This window comes from Dipodomys merriami, unplaced genomic scaffold, assembly GCF_024711535.1.
Source record: "Dipodomys merriami isolate MVZ:Mamm:240054 unplaced genomic scaffold, mDipMer1.0.p SCAF_172, whole genome shotgun sequence".
In the NCBI taxonomy this organism is placed as follows: domain Eukaryota; kingdom Metazoa; phylum Chordata; class Mammalia; order Rodentia; family Heteromyidae; genus Dipodomys; species Dipodomys merriami.
The window spans coordinates 2,415,933-2,435,827 of record NW_027203071.1 but is presented as its reverse complement, the minus strand read 5'-3'; the positions used below and the strand labels follow the sequence as shown (position 1 = coordinate 2,435,827).

General features: G+C 41.1%; 1 protein-coding gene across 4 annotated transcripts in view; it reads left to right on the top strand.

Moving 5' to 3' along the window:
* Ak4 (adenylate kinase 4) overlaps nt 1–19,542 on the top strand; it is a 70,783-nt gene extending 51,241 nt beyond the window's left edge. For all 4 annotated transcript variants that reach the window (XM_070025823.1, XM_070025825.1, XM_070025826.1 and 1 more), the window contains 3 exons: nt 10,425–10,597; nt 12,469–12,587; nt 13,814–19,542. In XM_070025823.1, the coding sequence (XP_069881924.1) occupies nt 10,425–10,597; nt 12,469–12,587; nt 13,814–13,928 (407 nt within the window). In that variant the 3' untranslated portion in view covers nt 13,929–19,542. The remainder of the gene's footprint in view (nt 1–10,424; nt 10,598–12,468; nt 12,588–13,813) is intronic.
* The last annotated feature ends 353 nt before the right edge of the window (nt 19,543–19,895 follow it).

Below are 19,895 nucleotides of genomic sequence, written 5' to 3'. Positions count from 1 at the left end.
TTTTTTTTTTTTTGCCGGTCGTGGGGCTTGAACTCTGGGCCTGGGCGCTGTCCCTCAGCTCTTCAGCTCAAGGCGAGCGCTCTACCACTTGAGCTACAGCGCCACTTCCGGTTTTCTGGTGGTTTTTATTGAAGATAGGAGTCTCACGGTCTCTCCCGCCCGGGCTGGCTTTGAACCGCGATCCTCAGATCTCAGCCTCCTGAGTAGCTAGGATTACAGGCGTGAGCCACCAGCGCCCGGCCTCTTTCATCTTTTTATGTTAACTTTCTCTTTCATTATATGCCAGAATCATGTGATATCATATTTATCTGTTGGCTTTCATGTAGGCCCAGGGATGGGAAGCAGAGACAATATCTGTTTTGTACATAGCTATATTGGCAGGTGGTAAAGTTAAGAGTATATGTCCAGTTATTTGATAATGTCTTAACTGCAGCCAATAGCCAAACTCATGTTTGGGGCATTTGTCCCCTTTTATTCCCTTGGGAAAGAAATCATGGGCCTATAGTGAAATTGTAGTCCTTTTGTTGTCATTGAGATGCAGCGGGACCTGTCTTTCCCTAATTTATTTAGGGAGAGTCAAGTTAAAAAAAAAACAGTAAACAGAAATTTTAAACAGAAGAACCCTTCCGCAGGGAGTTGGCAGATGATAGCTACTTTTTCTTTTACTTTCCTCTTTCTTTCTTTCTTTCTTTCTTTCTTTCTTTCTTTCTTTCTTTCTTTCTTTCTTTCTTTCTTTCTTTCTCTCCTTCTCTCCCTCTCTCCCTCTCTCCCTCTCTCCCTCTCTCTCTCTCTCTCTCTCTCTCTCTCTCTCTCTCTCTCTCTCTCTCTCTCTCTCTCTCTCTCTCTCTCTCTCTCTCTCTTTCTTAACTCCAGGCCTGAGTGCTGTCCCTGAGCTTTTGTGCTTAAGGTTGGTGCTCTACTACTTGAGCCACAGCTCCACTTCTAGCTTGTTGCTGGTTAATTGGAGTTAAGATTCTCACAGACTTTCCTGCCCAAGCTGGCATCCTCAGATCTCACCTTCCTGAGTAGCTAGAATTACAAGTGTGAGCCACTGGTGCCCAGCCTTAACTCCTTCTTTTGTATACATCTTTCCTCAGGGGAAACAGGATGAAGGATGTAGTAAAATTTGTTTAACCACAAGGTCTTTGTTTTGACTGAGCCCCATATGGAACAAAATCATTGCAATAATGCCAGGGGAATCTCAACTCTGACATGCCTCAAGAATTTCTACTTAAAAGCACTTCATCTTTTATTTCATAAAGCCATTTCAGACAGGCAAGCTTATGGTTTTAAAAGCAAACCTTCTTGGAGTGTCTATTTCCTGTTTGAGTTTATTGCTGAGTGATAATTAGAAGCATATCAATTTTTAAGTCACGTTTACTAAAATCTAAGCTCCCTGAGGACAGGACCCACTTCACACACATCTCTTAGGTATCCTGAAGTTTCAAAGTTCAGGGTAGTTTCTCTACATCCCAGGAAACTGAATGTACAGGAGGAGGTCCTCAGGCTTTCAGAAAAGATGGAGCTCTATCACCCACATCTGGAACACAGCTGCTGCTGATTCCTTTGGCCATCTGCTAATAAAAACAGAATGAAATGGAATCCGGAGGTCTTAGACACCTACAAGTAAACATCTTGTATCCAGATAAGATCATTGTAAGATACGCACATGAAACAGGATTTGACTGTGATTCGTTTTAAATTGTGACTGTGGGTTCTGGGTGGTGTGAGTGGTGTGGACACTGACTAAGGAAGGCTGGTGGAAGGCGGGTGGGTGCTAACTGCCTGCTTTCAAGTGCAGTTAAGTGAATCACTGTGATGAATGGTGCTGAACATGAGCTTGCCTTTGTGACTTGCTTCTTACTTTCCCAGCAACTGGGAATCCATGTGTGGTCAGAAGCAACCTGGGTGGGCTGTAGCCTTGCATGAGGTTCGGGGACTGATGGTGCCCTCTGTTCTCACAAGGTACCAGTGTTGAAGATGCCCCCTGCAAAAGGCCTTCATTGCTTTGACTGGGAATGTGGTGGAGCACCTTGGCTTGACCTTACTCCAAACTGGAAAACAAACAAACAAAAGCAACCCATGCATATTCTGCTTCCTATTGCCCTCCTCTGCCCTCGGCTGTTTCCCTGGCATCTCCCAATTTAGCTGCCCTCCCTCAGGATCTTGGCATGGCTTGGAGGAGCAGGTGCCAAAGCCCTATGGCCAGCACTGCTGGGAACAATATGAATCAGGAATGTAGCCACATTTCCTTCTACCTAGTGAAGCTTTTGAATATCTGACACCAGAACTGTCAGTGCCATGATTAGCGATGCAACACAAGAAGTCTCAGTTATGTAAAACTTCAGCCTTCCCACCTAACTTGGCTGTTTGAACAGGACAAAGCCCCCTTTCTAGGCCAGGTTAGGGGAGGAGGAGTAGGGGAGGAAGAGGCAGTCTGTATTCCTTATGAGAAGCCGTGTTGATTAACAGGCTACTTGTATAGCTTCCAGGGAGAAAAATCAAACTTTGCATCTAAGTCTTATTTTGGATCTAATGACCAAGTTTCCACACCTTGAACCATTCCTGGAATATTCACTTGGAATAGGCTGATTGAAGAAGCTACAGTATCGTTGCTCAGTCTTTTGGAAGACTTACCCTTGATGATTACTTGTAGTAGACGCACACAGCAAACCACAGCTTTGTAATTCTGAATGGAAAAATTACCAATGCTGCCACCTGTTGACAAAACTCCAGTGTGCCTCTCAGCCATTTGCTCACCACAAGGGTTCTGACACACATGTCCCAGACACTGCAGTAATAAATACTGCCCAGCCCTCAAGATGCTCCCTCCTCACCAGGGGCCGTTGGCCACCACCCTCGGGAATATGTGTCTGTGCCTTAGTGTGATCAGCAGTAGCTGACCCAGTCCTGTTAGCCCTCTGTTCGTGTATGTGCGCTCACAGGGTGTGAACTCCAAGCCCTCATGCTTTGCTTCATATTTCCAGCCCCAGAAATGGCTATTCTTATTGGAGACAGAGTTTTCTATTACAAGGTTTTCATGGGCCATATTTTAGTATGCGATTCATATTTGGTATTTCTTTGACCAGCCATCCCATCACCAGGGTAAATCCCTAGAGGACAGCTTAGATCACTCTCTCACGTTTTAAATATTACATACATGCATGCACTAATTGTAAAAGGGGTGGGGCCTTCTTGTGTTCATTGTGACATTTCCAGATATGCATACAAATGTATCCTAATCAAACTAAATGTATTTGAAATGGAGTATATTATAGTCTTCCTCCTCAAAGCCTATATAACTACTCATGCCTGGATTATGAGGTTATTCTTGCTAATGTTTATACTGTGTTGTTGACAGTTTGTTCAGTTTTTAAAAAATATGTAGCCATTTGGGTGCTGGTGGCTCAACCTGTAATCCTAGCTATTCAGTGAGGCTGAAATCTGAGAGTCACAATTTGAAGCCAGCCTGAGCAGATGAATCCAAGAGAAACTTAACTCTAGTTAGCTAGCAAAAAACCAGAACTGGAGGTGTGGGTCAGGTGGTAGAGAACAACTATAAAAAGCCATGTAAGAGTACATGAATCTGAATTCAAACCCCAGTATGATGGGCTGGGAAGGAAGGAGGCTCAATGGTAGAGCGCTTGCCTTGCATGCATGAGGCCCTGGGTTCAATTCCTCAGCACCACATACGCAGAAAATAAAAAAGCCGGAAGTGGTTACTATAGCTCAAGTGGTAGAATGCTAGCCTTGAGCTGAAGAGCTGAGGGACAGCACCCAGGCCCAGAGTTCATGCCCCATGACTGGACCCAAAATGAAACAAAACAAAACAAAAAAGCCCCAGTATGAGGGAAAAATTACAATGTCTAGATAATGATATGGTGCTACAAACAGTTTAAAGAGTTAGTGTGATAGCTTTTCTGACATTCATTACATTAAGTGTAATCAATTTAAAGAATGCTAAAGCTATTGTGCTATCTTACATAAAAATCCACAATTCATGATGTTATTTGTTCTCTAGGCCTTAAAGTCAGGATCAGTAGGCTAGATAAGACTCATAGATAGAAATTAATGTCTGTCTCTGAATCTCTGTATCTCTGTATCTGTCTCTGTATCCCTGTACCTTCATATCTCTATCTCTAGCTCTATATCTGTGTATCTCTCTCTGTATCTGTACATCTCTATCTCTATCTCTTCACCTCTGTATCTATCTGTCTCCTATCTATCTATCTATCTATCTATCTATCTATCTATCTATCTATCTATCCATCTATCTATCTATCTATCTATTATCTATCTGTCCATCCATCCAGTTCTGGGGCTTGAACTTAGGGTCTGGATGCTGGCCCTGAGTTTTTGTGCTCAAGGCTAGCACTGTACCACTTGAGCCACAGCTCTACTTGTGACTTTTTGGTATTTCATTGGAGATAAAAGTCTCACAGACTTTTCCTGCTTGGTCTGACTTTGAATTTTGATCCTCAGAAGTCAACCTCTTGAGTAGCTAGGATTACAGATAGGAGCTACTGTTGCCTGGTGAAGACTCCCATTTTAAGAATCTCAAGGAAAGACAGCCCTTGGATTCACTGGCTCCCAAGGCAAGAGTAATTTGTATGAATGCATCCAAGAATGGAGCATGTACTAATGGAAGATATTGTAAGGCTGTGGACCTTTCTGGATTTAGCTTTTGGTTACGGTTACTGTAGTCTGTACATCATTGTTTCCCTGGGCTTCCATGTCATGCTGCTGCCTTGCCATTTACTCGTACAAACCAGCTGAGTCTCACTGTTGGATCGATCAGCCTATGACCCAAATAAAAGCTCCTCATAATGAAGTATTGAACTGGATCAGGGAAGTAGATGAAGGAGCTTTACTGTTAAAATGAGGCAGGTGATGAAAGGCAGATTGGGATCCAGAGAGAGAAGCTTGCGAAAGTAGTTTCTAGGCCATGCTCAGGTTCTGTGCTCTGCCCAAGTTGAACTGGAGAGTGGATGGGCACCAGAACTGGGACTCTGTCATCCATAGTTAAAGCGCTGAGCTGTGAATATATTCCAAAAGTCTGGGGTACCAGCTTTCCCCATACACTTAGGAAAAGGTCTCATAAAAGGAATCAAATAAGGATCTTTTCTTCCTGCTGGTTTTGTTCCAGTTAGAGTTTCCAGGAGGTTCTACTACGTGTTCTCAGAGTACACTACCCAGTACTCATGTAGATCACGTGTCTACTGCCCTTTCTTGTGCTCTGGAATGTGACTTCCTTTCCTTTGTGTATGTCCTAATCCCCATTGACCGAATTTAGGGATATCTCTCAAGAGCTAGATCATTATAACTGATGTCCTTATGAGAAAAATTGGAAAATAGCATGCGAAGGAGAGAAGAGCATGTGAAAAAGAGAAGACAGTGCTCTGCAGAAAAGGCAGGCAGAGAGGCTTCGGAGGAAACAAACTCTTTCCCCATCCATGTCACCGGTGGCTCATGCCTGTAATCCTAGCTACCCAGGAGGCTGAGATGGGAGGATTGTAGTTTGAAGCCAGCATGGGCTGGAAAGTCTTCAAGACTCTTTATCTCCAATCAACTACTCAGGAAAAGCCGAAGTGGCACTGTGGCTCAAGTGGTAAAGTGCTATCCTTGAGCCAAAGCTGCTGAGGGACAGCACCCAAGCCCAGAGTTAAAGCTTCAGGACCAGCATGCACACGCGCACGCACGCCCATACACACACACACACACACACACACACACACACACACACACACACACACACACACACACACAAAGTACTATTGCTTAAACCACCCTCCTGTGTGTGTAGCCTGTGTATGTAGCCCTTAGTTTACACCCAAAGCACACAGGATGAGAGATGAAACTTGATCAGGATAAAACTTGCAATTCTTACAGTTGGGCTAGATAGAGTGGGCACTGGAATTTGCAAGTGTCTGGTCCCAAAGCCTGTACCAATAGCTAACATTGTGTGCTGAAATCTGAGTGTGTCTGTAGGGGCAGGGCTGCTTTTCTCAGGTGCACAGTGCCTTCTGGTAACTGTCCACTTGAATATACCATGGCTTCTCCCCTCCTGTACCACTTTTGCTAGATGTAAGGAATGGCACAGACAGAACTAAGCGAGAGGTCATCTGGAAAATGTGCCTCTGCTGGGGACCTTCCTTCCCAGTACTCATTTTCCAGGATTTGAAGTAAACACAACTTGTTGTTGAGAGTGGTTTGTACCTGCTTGGAAGAGCAGGAACATGCAGGCTGATAAACAAGTATTTTAGTATATTGTTCTTCCTATTACTGTCACTGAAAAGTTGGAAAAATACAAGTATTGTCTTTTATTGCAAAAATACCTAAAGCTTGGACTTACTTTTAAATGTTCCACTTTAAGTAAAGTCCTGTGATGGGCTCTGAACATCTGTGATCATTTGTTTGTTTGTGTTTAATCTTCTTGGTGATTTTTATTGTGTTCTTTCAGAGGGTGAAACCATGAAGCTGTAGAAGAACTTTGTTGTCATTGTTTCTTTTCTTTTTTTTTTCAGTGAAATCAATTTTTTCTTTTCTTTCTTTATTTAGTATGTATTTTTTATTGTAAAGATACTGTTCAGAGGGGTTACAGTTACATGAGTAGGGTAATTTCCTATCAAGCATTGTTACCTCCTCCTTTGTTTTTCCTCTACCATCCCTTCCCTCCCCACCTCCCCAACTCCTCCCCACAAAGTTGTAAAGTTCGTTTTCTTGTACATCTCATTGTTACAATGGGTCAACCTGTATCCTTATTTCAACATTTTGTTATTTCCCTTCCCCTCCCCAAACTAGAAAAATGTATATACAAGATGTAGGGCACCGGAATCAAATACTGTGAAAACAGGGGTTGTATCATGGGGGAAGAACATACAAAAGAAACAAAAAAAAATCACATATTAAGTACATTATAAATACATGAGAAACAACAGCAAGAAAGATAAAACTTCTTGTATTCCTATCTTGGGGTTCATTTTGCTTAGCTTCCTCTTATATGGTCATATGTACATAGCTTTTGATCTTTTCTGCTTGTCCTAGATATATACTAGTTATTACAGATAAGGGAAACCATGGGACCTGTGCTTCTTTGGGCCTGGCTTATTTCACTTAATACAATTTTTTCCAAGTCTTTCCATTTCCTAACAAATGGGGAGGTGTCATTCTTTCTGATGGAGGAATAGAATTAATCTAATCTATATCTATATCATTTTCTTGATCCATTCATCTACTGAGGGGCATCTGGGTGGTTCCATATCTTAGCTACTGTAAATAATGCTGCGATAAACATAGTTGTGCTGGTAGCTTTAGTATGGCCTTGTTTGTGATCGTTTGGGTAAATGCCCAAAAGTGGGATTGCTGGTTTCTTTTCTAAGTCGTAACATTGGTTTCAACTAAACAGTATTAACACCATCAGTCTTTTATGGTAGATTTCCTTATGTTCAGGCTTTTGTCTTTTTCCATGGATTTCTAAACTTAATCCTGTTCTGGCAGTGAGAGGAGAGGATGATTAGCCTTTGTCCTAACAAAGGACTTCCCAGATACTAGCTTTATTCTCTGTAATTATTAGCAGGTTTCAATGTGAGAGCCTCCTAGAAACACATTTTTGAAATGCAAGCCTGAATGTAGGCTGAAATTCAGTTCTTTCTGTGTGCAGTCACGCTTCCCTCCTCCAGAGGGCCTCACAGGACAGAAACACTTGGAGCTGAGCAGGCCACTTTACACCCTCCCCACACACAGAAATTAGATTGATCATTTGTGGAGTGATTATTGTGATATTCTCTTTTACAGCTTTTATTGATCATTTGTTGGGGCGAATATTGTGATATTTTCTTTTACAGCTCCTTGTTCTTTCTTAGTATTTTTTTGTTTTTAGCTCTTACTCTCTATCCAAAGGATAATATTTTCCTGATAGAGCAGCAGCTAATGTTGATAAAACACAGGAGGAGACTGTGGCTGAGAACCTGTGTGTGTGTGTGTGTGTGTGTGTGTGTGTGTGTGTGTGTGTGTGTGTGTGTGTGTGTACATTTAAATTTATTGCTGGTTGTGGGGCTTGAACTCAGAGCCTGGGCTCTGTCCACCTTTCTGTGCTCAAGGCTAGTGCTGTACCATTTGAACCACAGCCCCACTTCTAGCTTTTTTCTGAGTAGTTTATTGGAGATAAGAGTCTCACAGACTTTCCTGTCTGGGCTGGCTCTGAACCATGATCCTGAGATCTCAGCCTCCTGAGTAGCTAGTATTATAGGTGTGAGTCACTGGTGCCTGGCTTAGAACCAATGTATTTTAAGGAATTATCTCTAAAATTCTCTCTAAGATTTATCAGTAAAAAAAATAGATTGAATCTTATTTTACATTTTCAATATACAGATGATGTATAAATTGTGTGCACTTACAGTACATTGCTGAGTGTATGGTATTAATATACTATTATGCTATAACAATCCATTATAATAATATAATCATTTCAGTGTAATAATATAATAATAGTATATTATTATTTTATACTCACCAATATATTTCCTGTCAAATATACCTTGTCAAATAGAAGTTTTAAAAGTCTGTACTCCTATGGGCAGTCACATTGAATGCCATTACTTTAAAAAGTGTGTTTTCTTGGTGGCCTTGGTTGTTGGCTATGGACATCTTTCTGGCTCCACTTGCTACCTTGAAGTGGGTCCAGGACAAGGCAAGACCTGACAGTCAGCAGAAGGGCAGCTTTGTGTGAATGGCTGACAGGCAATAAGGAGGGTTAGAAGAGAGCCCTGGGAAGAATTTGCCACAGTTTCTGGTAAGCAGTAGGTGTCTGGAGCTGGGCATGAGGCAGCCATTGTGTGAGTTTGTCATGTGCAGCAGAGTGAGCATGCTGGAATCACTCACTTGGCATTCATGCCACTCTGGGATTTCAGTGTAGAGTCTAGCACCTTTGTATTTGAGCAACTAACTTCTCACAGTGGGAAAAGGAGTTCTTTGAATTCAGAGTTACAGGGCAACCAGAACTTATTTTATATTATTCTCTTAACACGTCCCATGATGAAATAATCTGGTTTCTTCATCTGGACTTAATTACAATTTGTCTTCTGGATATTGGGTCTCATGACATTTTTCCTTTTAGCTTTCCATCTACTGGTTATTTGACTCTTAACTGGAATATGAAGAATGAGGGGGGAAAAAGTGATGTTAGTTGTGAAAGGGTTTTTACTGAAGCAGACTAGCTGGAGTGATTTATTTAGGATAAAAGTAATGACTCTCTATCACATCTCAACCAAACTGGAATTAGATTTAAAATAGGCCAGTCCTGGAGCCAGGCACTGCTGGCTCATGCCTGTAATTCCAGCTGCTCAGGAGGCTGAAATATGAAGATTGTGGTTTAAAGCCAGCCCAGGCAGAAAAGTATGTGAAACTCTTAACCTCTAATTAACCAGCAAAAAAGCTAGAAGTGGTGTTGTGGTTCAAGTGGTAGAGTGCTAGACTCAAGGAAAAGCTAAGGGATAGTGCCCAGGCCCTGAGTTGAAGTCCCAGGACTGGCACAAAATTTTTAAAAAGTAGACATTTCTTGTGTGTGTGTGTGTGTGTGTGTGTGTGTGTGTGTGTGTGTGTGTGTGTGTGTGTGTGTGTGTGTGTGTGTGTGTGTGTGTGTTTAATTTAAAGTCATGTAATATAGCTTTTACCCTTAAGTTTAAAGAGTCTGGATAACATAGTGAGACCCCATGTCTTAAAAATAAACATGGGCTGGGAAGGTGGCTCAGTGGTAGAGTGCTTGCCTCACATGCATGAGGCCCTGGGTTCGATTCTTCAGCACCACATAAGCAGAAAAAAAAGCCAGAAGTGGCGCTGTGGCTCAGGTGGTAGAGCGCTAGCCTTCAGCTGAAGAGCTGAGGGACAGCGCCCAGGCCGAGAGTTCAGGCACCACAACTGGGAAAAACAAACAAACAAACCAAAAAAACCCCATACTGTCTACCTCGGCTAACCTGCAAAGGTAGGTAAAAGAATTTACTTTATTTTGACTGCCTTATGCTTTAATATATGTATATATGATTATTTGTGGAAATTTAAGAATGATATATACAAAGTAACAACAATAAACTTACAGATCAATAGATTTAAAAGGACACAGAAATGATTTTCTCCTTTCTCTTCTTCAGCAGAAGAATCAGATGATACAACCTAAGGTTACACAGGTAGTCAAAAGCAAAGCTGGGTCAAGAGCCCTGTGTGGCTCGGTGTACTTTCTCCTCTTATCACATGACTTCTTAGTCTTCGAACTTTCCCACAGCAGAAGCGAGGCTATCTAGCATGTTTTCTTTGAATATTTCTTCTAAGATTTGAACTGTATGTCTATTTGATTATTCTGTCACTAAAAATATTTCAAGGACTTATTGGTCAGTGTCTTGCAATTGATAGTGTTCTGTTTTGGCATTTAGGTTTTCCGAGGACATTAGTACAGGCTGAAGCCCTGGACAGAATCTGTGACCTGGATTTAGTGATCAGTTTGAACATTCCATTTGAAACACTTAAAGATCGACTTAGCCGACGTTGGATTCATCCTCCTAGCGGACGAGTGTATAACCTGGACTTCAACCCACCTCATGTACATGTAAGAATAGACATACAAAGAGCTTTCACAAGCTAGACAAGAAAAACGGCAAACATTTGAAAGTGAGGAGGGGCTATGAATAGACTGCTAAAAGTACATCTTCATTGCTTAAAGACACATTAAAAAATATAAAACACTAGGGTCTTCAGGCATTCCAGTTAATTACTCTACCCAATATTAAGCTGTTAGCCTCATAAACTCCAAAATGCTGGGATTATATGCCACACATCTGGCATAGACCATTTCTGCTTCATGTTTCTTTCAGAGACTATCTAACTCCCAGATACAGATTCAACCAGAACATAAATTCTACCTCATAGTGCTTAACTGTGGCTATTCAGTGGTAGATGGCACTTTTTATTATTATTTGGAGATGAAAGGGGATTGTGTCTTAATGGATAGACTTAATGGAAAAAGGTCAGACCTGAGTATAGATGGAATATTTATTTTTGCAGAAAATTTCTTTATGGGGCTACGTTAGCTTCACTGTTCCTAATGAGTCCAAGCACTGTCTCCTTTTGAAGATTTCTCTGAAAAAAATGCACATAGTTCTGTTCCATTATTAGATCCATCTAAACCTTGTCATGTTGCTTGAGCTGCTGCATCCTCCCCTAGTAGCTGGAATATAGGGTGTGCAGCAAAGCAGGGCTAGGTCCCTATTTCATGTCTAGCCTAAGAAGTTATTTCAATAGGAAAATAAAATGATTGGGGAGAAGTTCTGAAAATTCAAATTCTACTTCACTTTTGGTGTTGTCCAAATCTATTGATGGAAAAATTACTTAAAAATACGAAAAGCTTTACTGCTGAGATAGTTACTCTCTGAAGTTATCTCTAAATGAACAGCTGCAATTATAATACTACTTCCAAAGACAACAGTTGGACGTGCTGATGAGGCAAAGGCAGCCATTACCCTTCCCCCCACCGGAAGGTGGTATTCCTTCCTGGGATTTTGTTCCTTCTAGAAGTCATGTGGTATTTGCTGCTACTCTGAAATCCTTAATGAATTCTGAACATTGTGCTTCTAAGTAATATAACGAATAGGGTATGGGACTTTTATGTGGTATACAGCCATCTCCCATCCTCATCTCTCCTGTGAAGAGTCTAACAAGCATGGAATACACATGGGATAATTATGTGGCTTACAGTAACTCACGAGTGTAAGTCATATATACCCAAGGGCCTGACCGGTAATGGAATTTCATTGTGTTTCAAATTTATGGTCAGTTTCTGATTAGCCATTTGAGTTGTTAGAGCCTTTTGGTTCTGCTCCAGCCTGCTTCTGACAGATTTATTTCTTGTGAGTCTCCTCTGGCAGGTTAACGGCTGTGGACACAGGAGCAAAGTTCTGATGTGTCCATTTTGCTAGTGGCAAGTAGGTACATTTTCTAGATTGACCAAAGATTCAGAAAAATTAAGTTGTATTCTGCCTATTTTAATATACTTTAAGCTATGTTGTTATTTGATAACAGGTCTTTGAATAATCTAAGATAAGTTTTAGAGACACTACCTGAAAACTGGCAGAAGACTGTAGCGAAATGTCTTTTCACAAAAAAAAATTTCCATATTAAGGACCCAGCTTCAGAAGACAGGGTAGTTTTGGAAAAGTTTAGGGGCCAGAGTGCTATTGTCTGAAGGTCTGCTGCTGGAGGAAGTTGCCTGGCATTGAGATGTAACTGAAAGTGCCATGTATCAACAGCACCAGAGCATGTTTAGAAAGATGTAAACAGTTATTAAAGCTTTAATGTCAACTCTCAGGAAATAAGGTTAACACACTGAGATCGCAGGCCTGCCCATCATATGGTTGGAAAGGTCTGACCTGTGGAAAGGCCCAAATTGTTGGTCATATTAACCAGTTTCTCTGGTATTTATAGGGGATTGATGATATCACTGGGGAACCATTAGTCCAACAGGAGGATGATAAACCTGAAGCAGTTGCTGCTAGGCTAAGACGGTACAAAGATGCAGCAAAACCAGTCATCGAACTATACAAGTGAGTGTGCTTCCCTAATCTCGTGGCAAAGGACCAAAGTCATTGGCAAAGTCATTGGGCTGAGATGAACAGTGTTTCTTCAAGCGAGATAAATCTTAGAGGCCCATTACCCCTCCATCCCAAAGGCAGATGAAATGTTAGGGTTAATATGTGGGAGATAAAATGTAGTGTTTTATTCAGGAACTTTTAGAACATAAGGACTTCAACTCAATCATCTCTGTCTGTTCTGGATATAAAATTGCAGCTATGAATGACTGTTTCTTTTTCTTCCAGTTCTGGGATTTGAATGCAGGATCTTAGATGAATATGAGGCACATCCCAGAGCTATTATATACCCACCATCTCTTTTACTTCTCTAATTAATTAACTGAGATAATCTATATTTTGAACTCATCCATTTAAAAAATGTGGTTTTGATGTGTTTGTAAGGAGTTTAATAGAGAAAAATTAAAATGGTAAACTTGAGGTTATATAGTAAAATGGTTACAAGGACTGAGCAGTTATTAGAAATGAGTCTAGGGCTGAATATGTGCTTACCCCCAGCTCTGCCTTAAAAGGGAGGAAAGTTTTAGGCCTGATGGGGAATGTGGGACTTTAGGCTTCTAGACTGATCTATCCAATTACAAACACAAGGCCATGTAGGCCCAGTGGCAAAAAAATTCCTGCTGTTTTTTTGTTTGTTTGTTTGTTGTTGTTGAGAGGCAGAAATCTGGTGCTCTGGGGGATGAAGAGGAATCTCGATTTTTCTTTTTTGCATTGTCAACAAACTAAAAGTTTCTAAGCAGCATGCAGCTTAGAAAATTATGCTGGTGACATCCAGAACAGCAGTTTATACATTGTGCCATAATCAATTTCTTGACTATTAGACTCCCCCACCCCACCATTTAGCCAACCTTTAGCTCAGATATTCTGATCTTATTGTGATGCATCCTGGGTTCCATGATTGTTGCAAGGAGAGAGGATTTCTGAGAAGCAAAATTTGCCAATTATTTGAAAAGTAGTTATTAAGGCCGATTAGGGGTCACTCCTATGAAGGGGAGACCATAAGGCACATCCTGGCAAATACATGTTTCCATGTACCCAACAGAAGCACTTGAACATTAGAAGTAGGTATTGGGCACTTGAAGAGATGTGGAACAGACACTATGAGATCTTCCTGGAGCTTCATCTAACCTACTACCTGTTAAAAAGAAACTGACATAATTTGTGAATGGACTGTTTTTCAGGAGCCGAGGAGTTCTCCACCAGTTTTCCGGGACCGAGACTAACAAGATCTGGCCTTACGTTTACTCACTTTTCTCCAACAAGATCACACCTATTCAGTCCAAACAAGCATACTGAGCTTGCCCAGTGGAACAATCAGAAAGATGTGATCATTCATACAATCATGTGTGTAGTATCGGTGCTGTGTCCACATTAGAAGCTAGCTGAGAGAGCTTGTAGCATCTGTTCTAATCCAAATGGTAAGGTGATAGGAAAACTATCCAGTGTGAGGAGTTCATGAAGAGGACCTTCCAAAAGAAAGTGACTTTGTACATGTGTCAAGCCCTTCACAAGAAAGCAAATACAGGCTGGATTTCAAATGTCTACCCTGTTGAGACCGAGGCCTTTCTGCATGTGAGGGTGGTCGCCTGTGGTTCTCCCCTTCCTCCAAAAGCTGCCGAACCATATCACCAGCAAACCTGAGGACACCCAGGGTTCCAGCCCCAGCTTGTCTCAGTTCTCTGCTGTGTAACCCTGCGGTAATTATTGAATTGAAGCTAATTATACCCAATGGCTGCTTCTGCCTTGACTGACTGTGCCCTCATATCCTTTTTCCCTCCTGCCTAGTAGAGTAACACCGTCTCTGCATCCCTGCTTTATGTCCCTGCTCTATCTTTTGGCTTACGAGGCTACTAAATAATACAGATGATTATTGCATTACCTTCCCTCCTCCCTGCAATTTCCTCGTTTTATGTACTGAGAACAAGCGGATTGTATTGAATTTCTTCATGCACCAGAAACTAAGCCACATGGAAGGTCTTACTTTAAATAGCTAGTCATACTCATGGGCTCACTGTTTATTATATGAAAGAGTCCCAAAAGTCTTAGGGAATCCTCAGGAAATACAGGAAATCCTCACTGATGGAAATGTTGAATAATAATCATATATTATATACAAAAAGAGTAATAGGACTCCATGGAATTACTGGACTTATGGAATCGTTAAGCTTTTCTTTTTTTTTTTTTACTTAAGACAAAATGAATTTTGAACATGCTGCTAGATACAGATGCCAATGGTGTTTTTCTTCTGTGAGTGACTCAGAGAGATGATAGTGAGGAGGATAGAGCCTGTGGGGTAGAGGAAAATGTTGCACTAGGTATATGTAGGTTGAGTAGGATTAAGGGAATATAAAAATCCCCCTATTCTTGCCCAAAGATGTAGTCTGTGGGGTGACCATAAAGTCTAGAAATAAAGGTATCATTACTTTGTCTTTCATTGCATCGATAAACCATTTGTTGAAAGATGTTCCCGGTTTACAGACTTGGTGGCCACCTTAAATAATTCTTGCTTTCCTCTGGGAAGAACAGTGAAGGTTTTTCTTGCTGCCTTACGAATTTATATCCCTTTTTCAGACATGATTCTTGTTTCCAAGGGAGCATCTTTGAATGGTTGGTGTCTTCTGTCAAAATGTTCAAATGGGTAAAGGAAAATGGAAACTATTTCAGCACTTTAGTGGTATTAAAACACAACACAACTTTTGGAAGATTCCCCCAAGGGGCTCGAGTCTTTTCACTGCCATGCATATTCTATACAGTAAAGAATCTTTCTATATTATAATAGTGCCCAAATTTTTTCTGGTTCTGCTTTATTTGTCTCTTTATACAAGTTGTTGCTTAGCTTTCATGGGGGAAATGCAGACCAGTGTTCATCCCATCCCCTTAACCCCAGAGAAATGCAGTTGTTTACTTTTTAGTGTTCTTTACTGCACACATCCAGTTCAGGTCTAAAACACCAGTGCATTAGTATATCAAACTCTGAGCACTTTAGATGAATTGCGTTTTGGTGCCAACTGACGGGGACTAGGTGAAATCAAGTAGATGAAGTTTGGGTTTCCTGGGTAACTAAGTATATTTCCTGCATATAATTCTGACAGGGAAGGAGAATTTGTACAATTTAGAGTAATATTGTCATAGACACAACTGCAAACTGGGAAAAGTAGACTTGAAGTTATTACAGATGACTCAAAAGAGGAGAATATGTGCTTTTTTTTTTTTAATCTTCAGATGACTTTCTTCACTTCCTCTGGGGGCATTGCTTCTGGAATTTCTGAGAGAAGAATGGGAAAGGACCAGATCCCTGATTTCATCCTCTTCTCCTGCATCCTTCCCTCTCTCTTCCCTTTGCCAAGCCAAGCAGATGATCATCAACATGGGGTTACTCAGTGAGTTTCAGCAGAAGTTGCTTTGCTGAGATCTCCCAGTGGTTGAGAGTCTTTTGTTAGGCAAGACCAGGAAGAAACAAACATCTTTCCCTTTGGCTTTGAAAGAGTATGCTTGTTTTGTGTTCAATGGTCTTAAGAAAATCTGATTTTCGGGGGGGAGGGGAAAAAAAAAATCTGATTTTCTTCAATAAACTTGTTAATTTTTTCCTAAGTGATTTTATAAAAATAAAAGTTAACTTGAAACTGTTTGGGCAGAAGTAAAATTAAAGGAATATCTTTTCTTGCTTTTATTTTTTTCTTCTAGTGTCATACATGTAGTTCCTTCACAGTTAAGCAAAGTGAATACCTTGGATGGGCTTTTCACAGTCCAACTAGACCTTGTACTACTTGGTTCTTTCCACTTCCTAATTCAAGTTGCTTCCCACAATCTAAACATCTGTCCTATTTTACTGGGAACTTGGAAACACTGCTGTATTTATTTACAATTGATGATAGGTGCCATTTAAAAAAATTGTTATTGTATAGTTGATATACAGAGGGGTTACAACTACACGAAGCTGATAGAATCAATACAGTTCTTTTTGAACCATGTCTTGAAGGCCTGTTGAATTAAATGTATACTTTCAGGATCATTACACATACCTCAAGGAATCTTTAGGATCCTTCTCTTCTAAACAGAGAAGACAGGCCCAGGTTGTGCGTGTCTTGGCTGGACCCTGCTGCCAATATCAATTGGACTCATGTTCCAGTTTGATTTTCCTGAGCTTTTTCCTGGCTATTTACTGCTTGTGTCTTGTTCCAGGCAACTCAAGCCTCTGAAGTTGCTCAATTCTGCTTGTGGCCACATAAGAATGGCCAAGTTCACTGAAGGGACTTGTGAGATTGTTCCTTTCTCTCCCCTTGTTAAGCAAAGGAAGCTGCTAAGAGGTTCAGAGGCCTCCTTAAGTCTTCATCTATCAATAAAAGGCTGGACAGGCCAGACTGGGCCCAGGCTAATGTGTCTTGCATGCCCTTTTGGTGTCTGTTGTGCTGCAAGCCTGCAGAGCCTTTACCCTTCAGCCCTTCCTACCGTGCTTCCCCACAGAGAGGTCTAGGCTCTGTGGAGCTGCTCATAAACTGGTCACTCCCTCACTTTTACTCCTCAAACAGGGCCCTGATGATAAACTCATCTTTCAGAATATGGAACATGTGGTAACCACTGACTTTTGTAACACTATCCTTGTAATATTCCCTACCACATTAACATGGTTCCGAGGGCCACCCTATCTATTACCCTAGCCCTCCACTTCTCATGCAACAACTATGGCGGTAACCAGGGGAGATTTGCTTCCTGTCTTCTTCAGGGTGCTCTTCCCTGAACACTCTTTCTCATAGCTTGCCTCGGACGAACTCCAGTGTCATCAAAATCATAGTTGGGTCTTCTGTTGAGAAGCAAAGGCAAGTGGTAAGAAATGCCAGGTGGAGTGGGGAAGAACTCAAGGTCCTGCTGCAAGGGCTTTCTCCACAATTAAAAATACTGAGACAGAACAATTCTTAACAGATGCTGTATAGGCTGGGTGCTCATGCCTATCATCTCAGCTGTGGTGGAGTCAGAGCTTAAAGTGAGCCTCAGCATGAAATTAGTGAGGCCCCATCTAAATAACTAAGCAAGTAAACTCAGCTCGATGGGAAGTATAGGTAGAAGGGTTACAGTTTGGTATCTGGCCCAGGTTAAAACATGAGACTGAACAAAAAACACCATAAAAACTAAAGCAAAAATGGGATGGGGGATTAAGAAGGGGGGCAGATATGGCTCAAGTGGAAATGAACCTGCTTAGCAAGTGAAAGGCCCTTTGTTCAAATCCCATTGCTACCAACAAAAAATAAAAGACTCATAAATAAGTTTTTTTTTTTTGTTTTTCAAATTAGTTCCAGAACCTGAGTCCCATCTTTGACTTCAGCTAAGAGTTTGCTGAAGCTTGCTGGAGCCCTTTGTTTAACCTGAAAGAAGACACATTTCTGGATGTATTGAGTTGTTGGCACTTTTGGTATTTCTTCTGTGTTATACACACATGCATCACCTAAATTGTCAACCATTTCCTGCTGTAATAGATAACTTGATTATCTTGTCTCCTTGTCTTTAAACATGGAAACAATCTTATTTATTTAAACACTTGTTTTCCTGTAGCTATAGGGATTCCTCAGGAAATCCCACAGGCCTTTTCTCTGCCTTTCCCTGGACTGGGCTTTCCAGTCATGAATTGGTAAAACAGTGTGTTTGCTTCAGCTTGGATTCTTGAGTCACAGAGCTCTGGTGACGAAATGGCAGTTGGTGGGTGGTGGCAGTAGTTGCATATAGTGTAAGAGGGACCACGTGTCTTATCTGTACTGGGGATTCACAGGCTTTCTAGTCTAGTGGATAAGTTTAATTTCTTCAGCTCCCATTTGACAATGTCTTTCTGTAACTCAGCTTGCTGGCAAGGCGGTTTGTAGGAGACTTCTACTCATAGTGTGAGTTGCTTTCTCTCTATCCTCTTCCAGTTGAAGTTAATTCCCAGTCTGCCTGGGGTCACAAGAGAAGAACACAGCAACAGTTTCTTATTTTAATATGAGAATATCATCTGGTCTTAAGTTGTTACTAATCTTTATGTATAACCTACCTAGCCTGGTTTCTAGCTGAGGAACATGTGCCAGTACTGGAAAACCATGAAGCCATATTTCAACTATGAAGGCAAACCTGCTTCCTGCCTGTGTTGAAACATAACAAATTAAAATTGCCCATAAATGCCATACCTTATCTTTGTGGCAACAAATTGCACCTTTCTTGCCAGAATAAATGCTATTATCTGTGTGCTCCAGGGTGTTTCTCAATTTGATCTTTGTGTGTGTGGTATGAGACAGATAGGGTAAAGCATGTGTGTCAAGGGGGCCACTGTCTTCATGTGTCCGCTCCTGGTGATTATGCCTTTGTAGGAAGCTAAGTATCTTCTTTAAACAAAAGGTCTTTTCTTTCAAAAGAACTGACCTATGTCATAGATTTTTCCCTGGGGTACAAATGATTTTGTATTTAATTTAGAGAAAAGGGAAGACACAATGTAAAGTGCCATAGAATATGAACTTCTCAGAGGGCTTTTCTAGTGTTAAGAGAATTTGTACTACTGATTTTTACACATTCATGGTTTTTAGATGAGCAGATCTCTGGGGGAATTGTTGAGTTATAGTAGCATTTCACTGTGATTGCTCCTGAGTTCAAGCCAGTCTCCTAACCCAGTGCCACCTGGTTTTCGGTTTACTGTCTTGTGAAATGTCAGCTCCAGTTTCCCAAGAGACTTGTGTTTACGATGAGTCAGAGCTTTCCCTCTGTGCCACAGCTGTCAGCCCTCTTGATTTGGGTCTGTGTGCTTAATTCAAAGTATCAAAACCAGTTGTCTGTTTTGTGTGTGTCCTACCCTAGCTGATAATTAATTGTATTATTGGTTATTTTGCTTATCTTGCCTGAAGACTGATTTGTACTTCTCCATTTGATAGAAATAAAATTTTTCTGCTTCTAACTAGTCAATTCCTTTACTATTTGTGTAGTGGTTCACATTTGACAGGAAATATTTCACAAATGCTCTCCTTTCATGCCATTCAGCAGCTACTACAGTATGTGCCCTCGTCTCCAATTTTCAGATGAGGAAAATAAAAACACAGTGTTACATGGATAAGGTGAGAATTCATGACAAAACCAGGTTCTGAAACAAGAGCTTTGATTCCCAGCTGGGCACTGCAGGCTCATACCTGTAATTCTAGCTACTTGGAAGGTTGAGAGTGGGAGAATCATCATTTAAGGCCAGTCTGGCAGAAAAGTTTATTAGATTTCTTCCCATCTCATAGCTGGGTACAGTGGGGGTGCACCTGCCAT